An 18,109-nucleotide genomic window follows, 5' to 3' on the forward strand; every position below is an offset into this window, starting at 1 on the left:
CCCGGTTCTCTACCAGCTGCACTGGCTCCCGGTGGAGTACAGGATCAGGTTCAAGGTGCTGGTTTTAACCTTTAAAGCCCTATACGTACCTACGGGACCGCCTCTCCTGGTATGTCCCACGGAGGACCTTACGGTCTTCAAACAAAAACATCTTGGAGATCCCGGGCCACAGGGAGGTTAGGCTGGCCTCAACCAGAGCCAGGGCTTTTTCAGTTGTGGCCCCGACTTGGTGGAACGCTCTGTCCCAAGAGACTAGGGCCCTGCGGGAATTGACATCTTTCCACAAGACAGAGCTGTTCCACCAGGCCTTTGGCCAAGGCACAGTCTGACCCCCTCCTTCGGTAATCCTCACAGAACTCTAACCCAATGGTTGCCATTAATTTGACTCTGAATTGATTTTAGAATGAATTGGTTTTAGAATGCTGTATTACTTTTACTGTTGTGAGCCGCTCTGAGCCCGGCTTCGGCTGGGGAGGGTGGGATATAAATAACATTTTATTGTTTTTATTATTATTATAAACTGCTCCTGGCTTAAGGAGTTCTTTTAGCGCACCGTTTGCCTCCATATAAGCCGCATAAGAGTTGCTGAGTTTAGCATCAAGGAATGGAGTTTTAAAAGAAAATATCGGGGAAGGCATGTAGCCCAGCGTTGAAGATTTCCATACAATAGACCCACCCCTGGCGGGGCTCAGAGAGACCCTTGCCTAGAAAAGCTTGAGAGCTGCTGCCAATCTGTGTAGACAGTATTAATCTAGATGGGTCAAATGTTCTGACTCAGTTCCAGGCAGTTTCCTCTGTTCCGTGCTGTCTGTGGGCTGTCCTAATCTTCTGCTGAATGTCCTTACGAATCACGCTCCCTGTTTTTTTTGACCAGTAGCCTTGTTAAAATGTTAATATTCTGGTTCTTCAGGGTCCAGCTCCCTTTCCTGGCTCTGTAGAAGTGAAGTCTCAAGGAGTGTGTGTGCTTCCTGCTTTTAACGCGCCTGTATGTAAATACTGACACGGAAACATTTAAGACGAGGATGGGAAGAGGACAGAATCCTCAAATTGTTGGGTTGGAAAGGGACCGAAAGGATAATCTAGTCCAACCCCCTGGAATGGAGGAATCTTTTGCCCCACGCGGAACTCGAACCCACAACCCTGGAATTAAAGAGTCTTATGCACTACCGAATGAGCTAGATGTGCCTTAACTCTGTTTATGTGCGCAAAACAACAACAAACCTCTGGTTATGTGAAACATCCAATAAACACACAAGACGTAACCGGCTGTACGTTTGAAAAAATAATATATACTGTTCATTGTGTTGAATTGTAGATTTCAACAGAAGTAGCTCATAAAGTTCAACGGAAAAAGTAGAAGACCCAGTGGATCAGTTCATTCTCTAAATCAGCAGTAAGGTCCATACATGTGAAAATGCAGTTCCACAGAATCCTTTCAGAGTCCAAGACGAGGATTTCTAGAATATTAGCCATGTTTCGCCGTCTTAGGCTTCATCAGTAGTACAAACTCATATATGATATCACAGGACAGTGGATCTTATAGCATAGTAGTACCTGCTGTCCTGTGATCTCACATATGAGCTTGTACTACTGACGAAGCCGAAGAACTGCCACAATCTTTCGTGTGGATTGTTGGACTCTACGAACAGACAGGTGGAATAGACATTTTCACGTATATGAACCTTATGCATAAACTGATTAGAGAATGAACTGATCCACTGGGTCTTCTACTTTTTCGTTGAATTGTAGATTTCAACAGAAGTAGCTCATCAAGTTCAACACAATGAATAGTGTATATATATATATATTTTCAAACGTACAGCCGGTTACGTCTTGTGTGTTTATTAACTCTGTTTATGGCATGAGAGCTAGGTCTGCTGACCCCAGACTAGGACTGGGCAAAGGCGGGAGTTTTGAGAGGACCCTGGGGACTGTGGCTCAGTGGTTAGAGCATCTGGCTTTTCATGCAAAAAGTCCTAGCTTCAGTCCCCAACCTCTCACAGTTTGACTTGGAATGCCCCCTGTCCGAAACCCTGAAGAGCTGCCAGTCAGTGCAGACGATATTAAGCGAGATGGACCAGCGCACCTGACTGTATGAGGCTGCATCCTATGTTCCTGCTGTGAGATTCTGGGGAGCGGATTCTCTCCGCCATAACCTCCTGCCAGTCACTCATTACTTGGAGGGAAAGAAACTCAAGTCTGTGTACAGACAGCGAGAACCCACGGGGAGGTAATAAACTCTCCAGTACCTGGTATTGTTGACCTTGAGAGGTCCTGGAATTTTTTACCTGCGCTGGTGTTTCGGAAACCTAATCACTTGCATGCAAGAGCCGAGTACAGAATGACCAAGCAGTTCAGCTGACTTTTTCTTTTAAAAAACAAAACAGGAGCAGATCTTTTCCAGCCAGAAAATAGCAGGTTCCAGGATGGCAGATATTTTTAAGGAGGACTTAATATTTTTTGGGGGGGTGGGGGGAACGGGACTGTGTGTAAAACATGGAGGTGGAGTGGAAGAGAGAAAAAGTGCAAGTAAAACTATTATTTTCCTGACTCCATCTTAAATTTGACTATCCCACCCCCCCTTGCAATATTGTTGTTGTTCTTGTCATTTAGTCGTGTCCGACTCTTGGTGACCCCATAGACCAGAGCATGCCAGGCACTTCTGTCTTCTACGGCCTCCCACAGTTTGGTCAAAATCATGCTGGTAGCTTCGAGAACACTATCCAGCCATCTCATCCTCTGTCGTCCCCTTCTCCTTGTGCCCTCCGTCTTTCCCAACATCAGGGTCCGCTAAGTCCAGTGATTCTGGGCTGCTCTCTGCCACAGCCTCTTCTCGCTCACGAAGCCCTGTTGCCTCAGCTTCCAGCACCTCCTTCTCCCAATCTTCTCCCTCTGACCACTCATCTTCGTTCCTCCATCCCTCCCTGGGCTCTGAGTCTTCTTCCCTGGGGGGGGGGGGTTTACTCCAGCTCGTTCCCCACCACCACCATTCCTCTACGTCCGACCAACCCATGACACCCACCGCTGGCATTCGGCCCCCTAAAGTTGGGAATGTGGCCTTCGGTTTATAATAATAATAATAATAATAATAATTGATTATTTATACCCCGCCCATCTGGCTGGATTTCCCCAGCCACTCTGGGCGGCTTCCAAAATAATATTAAAATACAATAACCTATTAAACATTAAAAGCTTCCCTAAACAGGTCTGCCTTCAGATGTCTTCTGAAAGTCAAACAGTTTTTTATCTCCTTGACATCTGATGGGAGGGTGTTCCACAGGGCGGGTGCCACCACCGAGAAGGCCCTCTGCCTGGTTCCCTGTAACCTCACTTCTCGCAGGGAGGGAACTGCCAGAAGGCCCTCGGAGCTGGACCTCAGTGTCCTGGGAGAACGATGGGGGTGGAGACGCTCCTTCAAGTATACTGGACCAAGGCCGTTTGAAAAAGCTTTCCCCCATCTCTGCACTAGGCCATAGCCGCTGTTTACCTTGTTGTTCAATCTAGCCTGTTCCTGTTCAAAACTACCGGTACTTTATCAAGGGGGTCCTTTGGCCAAGTGCGTTGTGCGTTGATCCTCTGTCTTTCTTTCAGGTAGAGACTGTCTTCTCCTCTTATTCCAAACACAATAGCAAAGAGATAGGCGGTCTTTTTAAATGCTAAGAAGGGCTTTGGGAACCGCAATTCAGAGGGACCAGAATGACTCCATTTATGCTGTTTATAATGCCTGCTGAATAATGGGCTCATTGTGCATTTTAATTGCACACAGACCTGACGGATTTTTCTTAAACGCAGAAATCGTAATGGATATCAGCAGCTGGGTGCATTTGGAGACAATGCTGACTCTCAGTTTAGATCCTCAATTCCCTGCACAGAATTGCAGAGCTGGAAGAGAGACCACAGGGATCAGACTTGGGTCACAGTCGAGAGGCTGAAATGGAATTGCCCGATAGTTGAAGCTAGATCGGGGAAGGCTGGCCGGGAGGTTTTCGAAACGGGGAAGGAAGGAGGCATACTGTGCTGAAGGTCGGTGAAGCAAGATGTTTGTGTCCGTCTCATTCTGCCGATGTGCAACTCTGCCGCCCAAGGAGGTGTCGTAACTCTGCGGCGAAGCATTCGCTGCGTGCGCAGAGGGTTCCAGCTCCAGTCTCGCCTGCCTGGAGCGCTGCTGCCAGTCCGTGCAAACAGTGCTGAGCTAAATAATAATATAATAATTTATTATTTATACCCTGCCCATCTGGCTGGGTTTCCCCAGCCACTCTGGGCGGCTTGCAACAGAAGATTAAAATACAGTGGTACTTCGGGTTACATATGCTTCAGGTTACATACGCTTCAGGTTACAAACTTCGCTAACCCAGAAATATTACCTCGGATTAAGAACTTTGCTTCAGGATGAGAACAGAAATCATGCGGCGTCACCAGGAGGCCCCATTAGCTAAAGTGGTACTTCAGCTTAAGAACAGTTTCAGGTTAAGAACAGACCTCCAGAACGAATTAAGTTCTTAACCTGAGGTACCACTGTACAAGAACCTATTAAACATTAAAAGCTTCCCTAAACAGGGCTGCCTTCAAATGTCTTCTAAAAGCCTGGTAGTTGTTCTCTTTGACATCTGGTGGAAGGGCGTTCCACAGGGCAGGCGCCACTACCGAGAAGGCCCTCTGCCTGGTTCCCTGTAACTTCACTTCTCGCAGGGAGGGAACCACCAGAAAGCCCTCGGCGCTGGACCTCAGTGTAAGGGCAGAACGATGGGGGTGGAGACGCTCCTTCAGGTATACTGGGCCGAGGCCGTTTAGGGCTTTAAAGTTCAACACCAACATTTTGAATTGTGCTTGGAAACATACTGGGAGCCAATGGAGGTTTTTCAAGACCGGTGTTATATGGTCTCAGCGGCCGCTCCCAGTCACCAGTCTAGCTGCCGCATTCTGGATTAGTTATAGTTTCCGGCTCACCTTCAAAGGCAGCCCCACGTAGAGCGCATTGCAGTAGTCCAAGCGGGAGATAACCAGAGCATGCACCACTCTAGCGAGACAGTCTGCGGGCAGGGAGGGTCTCATCCTGCATACCAGATGGACCCAGTGGCCTGACTCTGTAAGAGGCATCTTCCTATGTTAAGGTTGTTTCTCGTGTGGGGCACAGATGGCAGAAGGGGATAGTCATGAAGTCATAGAGCTAAGTGGGACCCTGAAGGTCATCCATCTCGACCCCCTGCAATGCAGGAATCCTGTCCACAGCTGTCCCTGGGTGGGCTTGAACCACCAGCCCCCTCTGGTTAACAGCCAGGCGCACGGACGCATAGCACCACGGTCCAGCTGGCTGTCGCTGTGCTTTGCTAGAGTTGCTGCGGCGAGTTGCTGTGGTTTGAGCCTGTGACCCCTCTTGATAATAAAATAAACACAGCTGTCCCCAGGAGATCTGGCTGCCAGCGCAGGCCCCTCTGGGCCCAGTCGCTCCCTTTATTTTATTTGTTCAAAGCCTTTGTATCCTGCTCTTCAGCCGGAAAGGCTCCGCGAGCAGTTCGCAGACCGGCGAAGGCAGCCCAGCCCCAGCTTGTAATCCAAAAAGGACGCGACACAAAAGGAAAAGGGGATGGCGAGGGAAGAAGAAACAAGCAGACTCAAGGCGCCCAAATTCTTAACGGTGCAAGGTTCTTGTAAATAACCAGCTGAGGGATCCTCGCCCCCTCCTGCTTGCACAAAAGTAGGAATGGGATTGGGGCTGCTCCAATGGGAAGGGAGGCATCGTGCTGCCTGAGAGATCCCGGCCTCCTCCTGCTTGCACGCAAGTAGGAATGGGATTGGGGCTGCTCCGCTGCCTGAGTCTTGCTGCCACTCTCGGCCCTCCTTCTCCGCCTTCCGTGCCTGACCCACCGCACACTGCTTCCCCACCACCACCGAAGGACCCAACAACTCCGGGGCTGCCCAGGCTCATGGAGAAAGGAGATAGAAACCTCGGAGGACGGGGAAATGTGGTGGTTGAGGTCAAGGCAGCGGCTGCCCCTCTGCCACCGCCATCACTGCAGAATCAACGTCCCGAACGTAGTATTTCTTCATTTAATTTAAAGTGTCCCCAGATTCATTGAAAAAAATCTGGTAACCTTACTGTTTGTGGCCCTTTGGCTGCATATGTTTTCTCGCTGCCTGGTCTAAAACAGTCTTCACGGGCAGACCCGCGTAGAGTGCGTTGCAGTAGTCTAACCTGGAAGTTGCCTGTTTCGTTTGACCAGGCTGAATTCAAAGCACCTTCTGTCGTCACCGCTGCCTATAACAGTACGCAGAATATTAACTTGCCGGCATGTGATTCTTCCACCGGTTGCGAGTACATCCTGTTTTCACCGCTGTGTTTTCTAAGCCTTTACACTGGTATAGATTGTGGCTCACAAGAAATTCCTTGTCTCTCTCTTTCTGCCCCCCTCTCCTTCAGCCATCACCCTAGTACAATGAAATCCTTGTTCTTTTGAGATCTTGGGTACAAATTGCGCAGGTCTCCTTCGGTAGGGGGTGTAAATGATACTGTCCAGGTGTGTTTTTTCCGCCGCACCTGTGCAGGCCGGCTGCAGGTTTTGTCTTTTGTGCATCAAGTGTCTAGCTTTCGCTCATATTTCCTGGTCCACTTGTTTTGGGGGCTTGGGGAGGGGGTTTCGGCGCTGTGTACGGCAGAATGTCGTTGATGCAAAAATAGTTCATTGCTGGTGGATAGCCCTAGGGCCATATTTAGTTTTGATGAGGCCCTAAGCTACCGAAGGTAATGGGGCCCTGTATATATCCAGCTGCCCTTTGTCAACGACAAATTGTCGCTGTTTTTTGTATTGCAGTGGTACCTCAGGTTACATACGCTTCAGGTTACAAACTCCGCTAACCCAGAAATAGTACCTCGGGTTAAGAACTTTGCTTCAGGATGAGAACAGAAATCGTGCTCCGGCGGGGCAGCGGAAGGCCCCATTAGCTAAAGTGGTGCTTCAGGTTGAAGAACAGTTTCAGGTTAAGAACGGACCTCCGGAATGAATTAAGTACTTAACCCGAGGTACCACTGTACATGAAATCAATCAGTAGCCATAAGACTCATACCCTTAGTCTATGCTGCCTAATCATCAGTCTGCAAGCACTCTTTAATATTAGATAACAGCAGGCATAGGCAACCTAAGGTCTACCGTCCCTCAAACCATGTGGGGGGCTGGACTATATTTTGAAAAAATATATGAACGAATTCCTATGACCCACAAATCACCCAGAGATGCATTTTAAATTGAAGGGCAGATTCTACTCATGTAAAAATACGCCGATTCCCAGACCGTCCGTGGGCCAGATTTAGAAGGTGATTGGGCCGGATCCGGCCCCTGGGCCTTAGTTTGCCTACCCATGATTAAAACAAACCAGGTTTTGTAAGCAGACAGCAAACCATTGCTTCAAATGGTACGTTGTTGGCAGTAACAAAACCATTAAAAATGTGATTAAAAAAATCACAATTTAATAAACCAAAAGGTAAAGGGACCCCTGACCATTAGGTCCAGTCGCGGACGACTCTGGGGTTGCGACGCTCATCTCGCTTTACTGGCTGAGGGAGCCGACGTTTGTCCACAGTTTTTCCATGTCATGTGGCCAGCATGACTAAGACGCTTCTGGCAAACCAGAGCAGCGCACAGAAACGCCGTTTACCTTCCCTCCAGAGTGGTACCTATTTATCTACTTGCACTTTGATGTGCTTTCAAACTGCGAGGTTGGCAGGAGCAGGGACCGAGCAACGGGAGCTCACTCCGTCACGGGGATTCGAACCACCGACCTTCTGATCAGTAAGCCCAAGGCTCTGTGGTTGGCATTTTGTATGGGTTAGGAGCTGCCTGCTAAAGGAGGCATCATCTAGCTTCAGATTTGCAACTAGCGGCCAACCTCTGAGCACACAGCGTCTTAAGTGGAACCAGTGGGATATCTCATGCTTTTATGTCTGTTCCTAGGTACCTCCTCGAGCAAGAATTTCCTGGTATGAGGATTGGTCCAGAGCCCACGACGGACTCCTTCATTGCCGTGATGCAGGGCGATGTGGAAGGCATAATTCCCGGGAATGCGCTGGTGGTAGATCCCAAGAAGCCTTTCAGGAAACTGAATGCCTTCGGCAATGCCTTCTTGAACAGGTCAGTGAGGAGCGCTCTGCTCCCAAGATAGATAATAATAATAATAATAATAATAATAATAATAATAATAATAATAAATTTTTATACCCCGCCCATCTGGCTAAGTTTCCCCAGCCACTCTGGGCGGCTTCCAATTAAGTGTTAAAAACAATACAGCATCAAATATTAAAAACTTCCCTAAACAGGGCTGCCTTCAGATGTCTTTTAAAGATAGGATAGCTGCTTATTTCCTTGACATCTGATGGGAGGGCGTTCCACAGGGCGGGTGCCACTACCGAGAAGGCCCTCTGTCTGGTTCCCTGTAACCTCGCAATGAGGAAACCGCCAGAAGTCCCTCAGAGCTGGACCTCAGTGGAGACGCGCCTTCAGGTATACTGGGCCGAGGCCATTTAGGGCTTTAAAGGTCAGCACCAACACTTTGAATTGTGCTCAGAAACGTACTGGGAGCCAGTGTAGGTCTTTCAAGGCCGGTGTTATGTGGTCTCGGTGGCTGCTCCCAGTCACCAGTCTGGCTGCCTTATTCTGGATTAGTTGTAGTTTCCGGGTCACCTTCAAAGGTATCCCCACGTAGAGCGCATTGCAGTAGTCCAAGCGGGAGATAACTAGAGCATGCACCACTCTGGCGAGACAGTCTGTGGGCAGGGAGGGTCTCATCCTGTGTACCAGTTGGAGCTGGTAGACAGCTGCCCTGGACACAGAATTGACCTGCGCCTCCATGGACAGCTGTGAGTCCAAAATGACTCCCAGGCTGCGCACGTGGTCCTTCGGGGGCACTGTCACCCCATTCAGGACGAGGGAGTCCTCCATACCTGCCTGCATCCTGTCCCCCAAAAACAGTACTTCTGTCTTGTCAGGATTCAACCTCAATCTGTTAGCCGCCATCCATCCTCCAACCACCTCCAGGCACTCACACAGGACCTTCACCGCCTTAAAGATAAAACTTTATTCACATTATCCAATGGCCATAGCAACAGTAAAACATTACAGTATACGCAGAAAAGGAAATTTGACATAAGAGCACAATTTAAAGTCCTGAATCAGCCATCAGTTAGTACGACATGGCAGGGGCCAACCAGGTCGTGAAGATTTCAAGCTCCTGGCTTGGCTACCTCAGGTTGTCCCCAAATTAGATAGCTAACCCCCCCCCCCCCGCCAAGAACAGAGGGACACTATAGCTCTACCAAACAGACCCCCACCGATAGAGCAAATGGGAGTGTTTTTTTAGACAAAGTAGGGCTCCTAGACAAGGTGGAAATGGTGGAAACAGGTCTCTGAGGGAACGGGGTCTAAAGTTGCTGTCCTGGAACATAGCAGGCTGGCTATGTTCCCCTTGCAATATTGTTGTTGTTCTTGTCATTTAGTCGTGTCCGACTCTTGGTGACCCTCTGGACCAGAGCACGCCAGGCCCTCCTGTCTTCCACTGCCTCCCGCAGTTTGGTCAAACTCATGCTGGTAGCTTCCAGAACACTGTCCCACCATCTTGTCCTCTGTCGTCCCCTTCTCCTTGTGCCCTCCATCTTTCCCAACATCAGGGTCTTCTCCAGGGAGTCTTCTCTTCTCATGAGGTGGCCAAAGTCTTGGAGCCTCAGCTTCAGGATCTGTCCTTCCTGTGAGGACTCAGGGCTGATTTCCCTAAGAATGGATAGGTTTGATCTTCTTGCAGTCTGTGGGACTCTCAAGAGTCTCCTCCAGCACCAGAATTTGAAAGCATCCATTCTTTGGCCATCAGCCTTCTTTATGGTCCAGCTCTCACTTCCATACATCACGACTGGGAAAACCAGAGCTTTAACTATACAGACCTTAACCAACACCTAATGTCCTACCTTATGTAATTTGACATCCTCCTCCTCCAAGACACATGGCATAGCGAACCTATAACACTTAATGGCTATAGTTGCCATTCTTTGCTTGCCACCCCCTCCTCAAGGGGAGGAAGGCCCAGCGGGGGTCTAGCCTGTTTTATCTCCACGGTGCTAGACCATATTACAACAGCTTCAACCATTTGCAACTCACTTGCAATGGCCGTCCTACTCAAACTAAGGAGAGCCTCTTTATTGCTGGTCAACGTCTATATACTGCCATGCCAGAAAAAAGCTACCATTAAGGCCTCTTGAGCAGATTTAGAGTCCTGTACAGAGTCTCTCGAATCCATCCATCCGGTTGTTCTGCTCTGCTCTCGAGAGTTGCTTTATAATGCAACACAGTGATCATACACTTTGGAACTCCCTCCTGTTGACATCAGGCAGCAGGTGCGTTCCCTGTTTTCTCTTTTTGGCGCCTGCTGCTGCCTAGGACCTGCCGATCAGAAGGTCGGCGGTTCAAATCCCTGCGACGGGGTGAGCTCCTGTCGCTCGGTCCCTGCTCCTGCCAACCTAGCAGTTCGAAAGCACCCCTAAGTGCAAGTAGATAAATAGGTACCACTCCGGCGGGAAGGTAAACGGCGTTTCCGTGTGCTGCTCTGGTTTGCCAGAAGTGGCTTGGTCATGCTGGCCACATGACCCGGAATCTGTACGCCGGCTCCGTCGGCCAATAAAGCGAGATGAGCGCCGCAACCCCAGAGTCGGCCACGACTGGACCTAATGTTCAGGGGTCCCTTTACTTTTACCTTTACAAACATTCTTGCTTAGGCCAGCCTATTCTGATAGGTAGAATGCCAACATGTGTTTCAATCACGTTTTTAGTTTATCTTTGATTCTAATGATGCTTCAAATAGTTTGTGTGTGTGTGTGTGTGCTGTTTTGAGGCAGGCGCCGAAAGGAACAATGTTTTTTGTGCGTGCCTTTGTCCCTGGCCAAGTTTGCCTCCTGACTTTCCTGGCATTTACTTAGCCCCAGCGCTCTCTCAGATGCTAACTAGCAGGTCGGACTCCTGCCGGGGCAAAGGCTTAAAAGCAGGAGAAGCAGACCCTTGTGGCGAAACCCTAAATTTAACACATGAAAACATTTTTCTCGGCGGCTGCCTTTTAACTGTCGGAAGAGGGGGCAGAGAGTGGTGGAAGACAACTCTTAGCAGGGGAGCCTAGGTCTGATTTATTGTTTGGACAGCTAAATAATCAAGAACATTTCCTTCCAAAACATCAGGGCCAAGTCCAGGAGGCTGGTATTAAAGGGAAAGAAATATTCTGCTGTCTGCCTGTTGCATACGGGGCCGGCCATGGTGGTGTTCGCCATGCAAAGCATTAAACGAGTAATTTTTGCTGGGTTTGGATTTCAGAATGGATTTTTCCGTTTGGATTTCATTATTTTTCTTTGCTGGATTAATTGTTGTTGTTTAGTCATTTAGTCGTGCCTGTCTCTTCATGACCCCCTGGACCAGAGCACGCCAGGCACTCCTGTCTTCCACTGCCTCCCGCAGTTTGGTCAAACTCATGCTGGTAGCTTCCAGAACACTGTCCCACCATCTCGTCCTCTGGCGTCCCCTTCTCCTTGTGCCCTCCATCTTTCCCAACATCAGGGTCTTTTCCAGGGAGTCTTCTCTTCTCATGAGGTGGCCAAAGTATTGGAATCTCAGCTTCAGGATCTGTTCTTCCAGTGAGCCCTCAGGGCTGATTTCCTTCAGAATGGAGAGGTTTGATCTTCTTAGAATCATAGAATCATAGAGTTGGAAGAGACCACAAGGGCTATCGAGTCCAACCCCCTGCCAAGCAGGAAACACCATCAGAGCACTCCTGACATATGGTTGTCAAGCCTCTGCTTAAAGACCTCCAAAGTAGGAGACTCCACCACACTCCTTGGCAGCAAATTCCACTGTTGAACAGCTCTTACTGTCAGGAAGTTCTTCCTAATGTTTAGGTGGAATCTTCTTTCTTGTAGTTTGGATCCATTGCTCCGTGTCCGCTTCTCTGGAGCAGCAGAAAACAACCTTTCTCCCTCCTCTATGTGACATCCTTTTATATATTTGAACATGGCTATCATATCACTCCTTAACCTTCTCTTCTCCAGGCTAAACATGCCCAGCTCCCTTAGCCGTTCCTCATAAGGCATCGCTTCCAGGCCTTTGACCATTTTGGTTGCCCTCCTCTGGACACGTTCCAGTTTGTCAGTGTCCTTCTTGAACTGTGGTGCCCAGAACTGGACACAGTACTCCAGGTGAGGTCTGACCAGAGCAGAATACAGTGGCACTATTACTTCCCTTGATCTAGATGCTATACTCCTATTGATGCGGCCCAGAATTGCATTGGCTTTTTTAGCTGCCGCGTCACACTGTTGGCTCATGTCAAGTTTGTGGTCAACCAAGACTCCTAGATCCTTTTCACATGTACTGCTCTCAAGCCAGGTGTCACCCATCTTGTATTTGTGCCTCTCATTTTTTTGGCCCAAGTGCAATACTTTACATTTCTCCCTGTTAAAATTCATCTTGTTTGTTTTTGCCCAGTTCTCTAATCTGTCAGGGTCGTTTTGAAGTGTGATCCTGTCCTCTGGGGTGTTAGCCACCCCTCCCAGTTTGGTGTCATCTGCAAATTTGATCAAATTCTTGCAGTCCATGGGACTCTCAAGAGTCTCCTCCAGCACCAGAATTCAAAAGCATCCATTCTTCAGCGATCAGCAATACCCTACCTTTTTTCCCAAGGAGCTCAAGGTGGCATTCACTCGGTTAATCCCCAACAACAACACTGTGAGGTAGGCTAGGCAGAAAGACTGTGACAGGCCCACAGTCACCAAGGGAGCTTCATGACCAGGTGGAGGTTTGAACCCGGGTCTCCTAGGTCCTAGTCTGACAGTCTACCCACTGGCCCACATTGACTCCATTGGGCTTGTTTTTATGGAGGATCAGGAGGTCAGCGGTTCGAATCCCCGCGATTGGCTGAGCTTCCGTTGCTCAGTCCCTGCTCCTGCCAACCTAGCAGTTCGAAAGCATGTCAAAGTGCAAGTAGATAAATAGGTACCGCTCCGGCGGGAAGGTAAACGGCGTTTCTGTGCGCTGCTCTGGTTTTGCCAGAAGAGGCTTAGTCATGCTGGCCACATGACCCGGAAAAACTGTCTGCAGAAGCGGAGAAACGCCAGCTCCCTTGGCCTGTAAAGCGAGATGAGCGCTGCAACCCCAGAGTCGTTTGCGACTGGACTTAATTGTCAGGGGTCCCTTTACCTTTACCCTTTAGTCTTCAGCACATGCAGTGCATTTCAGTGGAGAACGTCAGAGGAAAACCAGTGGGCCAAGGCTTAATTCTCACCCGAAATATGGTCCATGTTCTGTCCCTTGTATTACTTCGTTGTGACATTTTTCTTCTGCCTTTCCGCCCCTTAGATTTGTTTGTGCGCAGCTGCCAAATCCGGTTCTGGAGAGCATCAGCGTGATTGACACTCCAGGGATCCTTTCCGGGGAGAAGCAGCGAATCAGCCGAGGTAAAGTGAAAGCAGCAGCTTCTGTGGAAGGGACTGTCATTGCTGAGGAGTAAAAGCTTAAGCACGTTAAGCATAGTTCCCAAACGATAGACCTGAGTCAATTGATAACTTCATCCAGCAGAGCTCTACTGCTACTGAAGGCAAATCGGCGCACAGTAGAACCTTGGTTTACGTTGCGAAAGCGGCAAACCCGGAAGTATTTTTCCAGGTTTCGCTGCTCGCACATGCGCAGAACAGGCACCTCCAGTTGCGGAAACCTCTGGATCAGACCAGAGCTCCGGAACGGATCCAGTCCACAACCAGAGGTACCACTGTAATGGTCACAAAGCCAAATACATTCAGGATTGGCCCTGTCCATAAGAAATCCAGTTGCAGCAGACTTAACTTAAACTTGCAATTACTCATAAGTCTAAACCCAGGGGTCAGCAAACTTTTTCAGCAGGGGGCCAGTCCACTGTCCCTCAGATCTTGTGGGGGGCCGGATTATATTTTGAAAAAAAATGAACAAATTCCTATGCCCCACAAATAACCCAGAGATGCATTTTAAATAAAAGGGCACATTCTACTCAAGTAAAAACACGCCGATTCCTGGACCGTCTGTGGGCCGGATTTAGAAGGCAAAGCCCAAGAAAGTAAAATCTCTCACTGCCTCCATTTCTTCCCCTTCTATTTGCCAGGAGGTGATGGGACCAGTGGCCATGGTCTTCGTTTTTTTGATGTTGAGCTTCAGACCATATTTTGCGCTCTCCTCTTTCACCCTCAATAAAAGGTTCTTTAATTCCTCCTCACTTTCTGCCATCCAGGTTGTGTCATCTGCACACCTGAGGTTGTTGATATGTCTTCCGGCTCAGGGTTTAAAGTCATCCTTTGTGGCTCTTTGAACCCTTGGCTGAGCTAAGTTTCACTCCAATGCCACGTTGAATAGCGGCTGCTGCCAGTGGTGCGTTCTTGGGTATTTAAAAGAAAAAAACGTTTTCTATAAATAGCTATCGCCCGTGTTGGTTCGGCTATAAATAGGCTTCTCTCTCGGGGTCTATCGATAATTGCCTCGGCCGCTGACACCCTTGATATTTCTCACTCTGTTGGCCTGGATCTCTCTTTCCAAATGTCCCTTTTCTGTGTTCATTAGTGAGCCAGGCCTGTGTGTGAAACGAGGCTTGACCCATTTTGACGAGTCCTCCTGACCTTTCCAGTCGTCCTTGAAGGTGGGAGAGACCGGCAAAGTCTGGAAATTCATCAAGGCTCCTCTTTGCGAAGGTTGCCTGTCCCTCCTTCGGCCTCTGAGCCGCTAACGGACTCTGGAGCAAGAACGTTTCTCCTTTTGTGGGGCGCAGGGACAGCCTGGAAAGATCTTTTAGCCAACCCAGCTGTCTGTTTGGAGAAGGGCTCCCTGGGAGACCACTTGCTTTGCATGCAGAAGGCAGTAAATCACATAAAGTAAATTATTAGGGGGAAAACCACAGGATCTGCTCAGGAGTGCCAGGCCTAATAAGCGCAGCTAATCTTCTTCCGTAAATCTTGCCCTTGGGGGGCAGTTGCAGAGACTGAAGATCTCTGCATTCCCCCAGCTGCCTAAGTCCCCTTCTTTTTTTTAATAATGATTTTTATTAATTTTCAGTTACAATAATCCAATAAAAGCCACATTATCACAATACCAACTTTGTTGTTGTTGTTGTTGTTGTTTAGTCATGTCCGCCTCTTCGTGACCCCCTGGACCAGAGCACCCCAGGCACTCCTGTCTTCCACTGCCTCCCACAGTTTAGTCAAACTCCTGCTGGTAGCTTCAAGAACACTGTCCCACCATCTCGTCCTCTGTCGTCCCCTTCTCCTTGTGCCCTCCATCTTTCCCAACATCAGGGTCTTTTCCAGGGAGTCTTCTCTTCTCATGAGGTGGCCAAAGTATTGGAGCCTCAGCTTCAGGATCTGTCCTTCCAGTGAGCACTCAGGGCTGGTTTCCTACAATACAGTTAAAAGAGCCAGTTATTAAAAGTCCAAAATAAACCACTTTAGGTGACTTCCTGTGTGCTGGATTTCAGGGTGCCAAATTCTTATTTCTTTCTGCTTCCGTAATCTTGATTAATCCAATTACAACAGTTCTGATCTTGCTCCTTCGTTCAGCAGCCACTGGTTTCTTGACTTTCGTTCGTAATTTCACATTTAATGAATTTTATTTCAGCAAGAGGCGCTTGCATCCTATAAAATTTCATGTGTGAGGGGTTTATTTTCCATTTGTTTCTTCTTCCTGTCGTAATCCAGTCGAACCCAGCATCTCTGCTTCCACTTTTTCGTGCTCTCAAGGGCTGAAATTTCAGCTGCATCACACATGCCATCCTTTGTCATTATGGCAACAGCAAATTCTGCTGTGCGGGCGTGGGGGGGTGAGCACTCTGCACATGCTCAGGTGCTCACTCACTAAATGACTGTGTGGAGGAGATCTCGGGTGCACGTAGCAGCAGAAAAGCTCAGTGCTGGCTGGGGGGGAATGATGGGAGCAGTAGTCGAAAAACACCTGGAGGGCACCAGGTTTGCAAAGGCGTGAGTTAGTGAGTCTTAATGTTAGTATTGCTAGGGACGCTGGTGGCGCCGTGAGTTAAACCACAGAGCCTAGGGCTTACCGATCAGAAGGTCGGCAGTTTGAATTCCCGAGACAGGGTGAGCTCCCGTTGTTCCGCCCCAGCTCCTGGCAACCTAGCAGTTCGAAAGCACGTCAAAGTGCAAGTAGATAAATAGGTACCACTCCGGCGGGAAGGTAAATGGCGTTTCCGTGCGCTGCTCTGGTTTGCCAGAAGCAGCTTAGTCCTGCTGGCCACATGACCCGGAAGCTGTACGCCGGCTCCCTCGGCCAATAAAGCGAGATGAGTGCTGCAACCCCAGAGTCGTCCACGACTGGACCTAATGGTCAGGGGTCCCTTTACCTTTAATGTTAGTATTGTTCCTGCTCAGCAGCCTTTCTCAACCTGTGGGTCCCCAGATGTTGTTGGACTACAACTCCCATCACCCCTAGTTAGCAAGGCCCAGAGCTCAGGGATGATGGGAGTTGTAGTCCAACAACATCTGGGGACCCACAGGTTGAGAACCGCTGCAATACACATTGTCCGTCTTCTTATGTAAACCGTTTAACTGGTCAGTTCTGGGAACCATTAAGAATGGGAGTGGTGCTTTTGCTAAGCGCTGACTTAGCCTTGCCAGAAAGCCTTTCCAAGAAGCCTGTTTGATCAGCAGCAGGTGCCAATACTGAGAGCACTTTTAGCAAGTTTGCCTTTTAAGTGTCGCTGTACGAAGAAATGAGAAAATCTGAAATTGTTGACGGACCCGGTATGGTTGCAAAACCAACAAATTATTGGGGGTCCAGACTGGAATATTTTGGAGAGAGAGAGAAACTAATTTCCCTTTCTTAATAAATTGTTCAGAATCCCGAATCATAATCATTCCTGTTCTTTTCGGAACGATTTTTATGGGGCCTCTTCCAACTCTACAGTTCTTATTATTCCATATGTATCCAGCTGCAGCGATTGAGCCAGAACGACCCCCTCCTGTGCAGCAACGGAGAGAGATCTGAATCTGGGTCATACGACGAGCCCTTGAGCGAGACTTGAACCCTGGACATGTCCTGCGCTGCTTTGTCTTAATGCAAATGTTAGTTCTGGAAGCCTGACATGCAAGCCTCTCTTTTCCCTTTGGCTGAGAAAAGCAGGGCAGATGTTAGGCTGTGAAAAGCCGCTTGTGCAATTTCCCCTTGGGATTCGCTGCAGCCAGAGTATTCCCACTGTGTCCTTTTCTGCTGTTTCCTTTCGAGAAATAAGAAGCAGCTCTTGCCCTGGAGCGGCAGTTCCTTTATAAGCAGGACATTCATAATTTTGCACCTTTATATACAGTGGCACCTTGGTTCTCAAACGCCTTGGTCCTCAAACAACTTGGAACCCAAACACTGCAAACCCGGACGTAAGTGTTCCAGTTTGCAAACTTTTTCGGAAGCCGAACATGCTCCGTTTTGAGTGTTAACACTTCCGATTTGAGTGCCACACCAGTTTTAAGTGTTACCCTGCGGCCTGTCTGTTTTTGCTATTTATTTTGCGTCTTTGTGGCTCTTTTTTTCTTTTTCTTTTTGCGTGGAACCCAGTTCAGCTACTGATTGATTGTGTGACTGCAGTACATTGTTTGTTGCTTTCATTTTATGGATCAGTGGTCTCATTAGATAGTAAAATTCATGTTAAATTGCTATTTTCGGGTTTTTTTAAAGTCTGGAATGGATTAACCCATTTTGCTTTACTTTCTATGGGGGAGCGTGCTTTGGTTTTGGAACGGTAGTCTCCTAATCTGGGGAACCGGGTTCGCTTCCCCGCTCCTCCACATGCAGCTGCTGGGTGACCTTGGGCCAGTCACACTTCTTTGAAGTCTCTCAGCCCCACTCACCTCACAGAGTGTTCGTTGTGGGGGAGGAAGGGAAAGGAGAATGTTAGCCGCTTTGAGACTCCTTAAAGGGAGTGAAAGGCGGGATATCAAATACAAACTTTGCTGCTTCTTCTTCTTCCCTGTGGCCCGGGACCCCCAATATGTTTTTGTTTGAAGATCATAAGGTCCTCTGTGGGACATTAATTGAACATTAAAAGCTTCCCCAAACAGGGCTGCCATCAGATGCCTTCT

General features: G+C 48.6%; 2 protein-coding genes across 2 annotated transcripts in view; one reads left to right on the forward strand and one right to left on the reverse strand.

The window, feature by feature from the left end:
• Positions 1 to 18,109, reverse strand: part of BCDIN3D (BCDIN3 domain containing RNA methyltransferase) — a 235,430-nt gene that overhangs the window by 68,735 nt on the left and 148,586 nt on the right. The window lies entirely within an intron of this gene.
• Positions 1 to 18,109, forward strand: part of LOC310689384 (EH domain-containing protein 3) — a 32,644-nt gene that overhangs the window by 7,794 nt on the left and 6,741 nt on the right. Inside the window, exons 2-3 of the mRNA XM_083467040.1 lie at positions 7,947 to 8,123; positions 13,368 to 13,465. Of these exons, the coding sequence (XP_083323166.1) occupies positions 7,947 to 8,123; positions 13,368 to 13,465 (275 nt within the window). The remainder of the gene's footprint in view (positions 1 to 7,946; positions 8,124 to 13,367; positions 13,466 to 18,109) is intronic.

This window comes from Podarcis liolepis (assembly GCF_965112155.1).
Source record: "Podarcis liolepis genome assembly, chromosome: 12".
In the NCBI taxonomy this organism is placed as follows: Eukaryota; Metazoa; Chordata; class Lepidosauria; order Squamata; family Lacertidae; genus Podarcis; species Podarcis liolepis.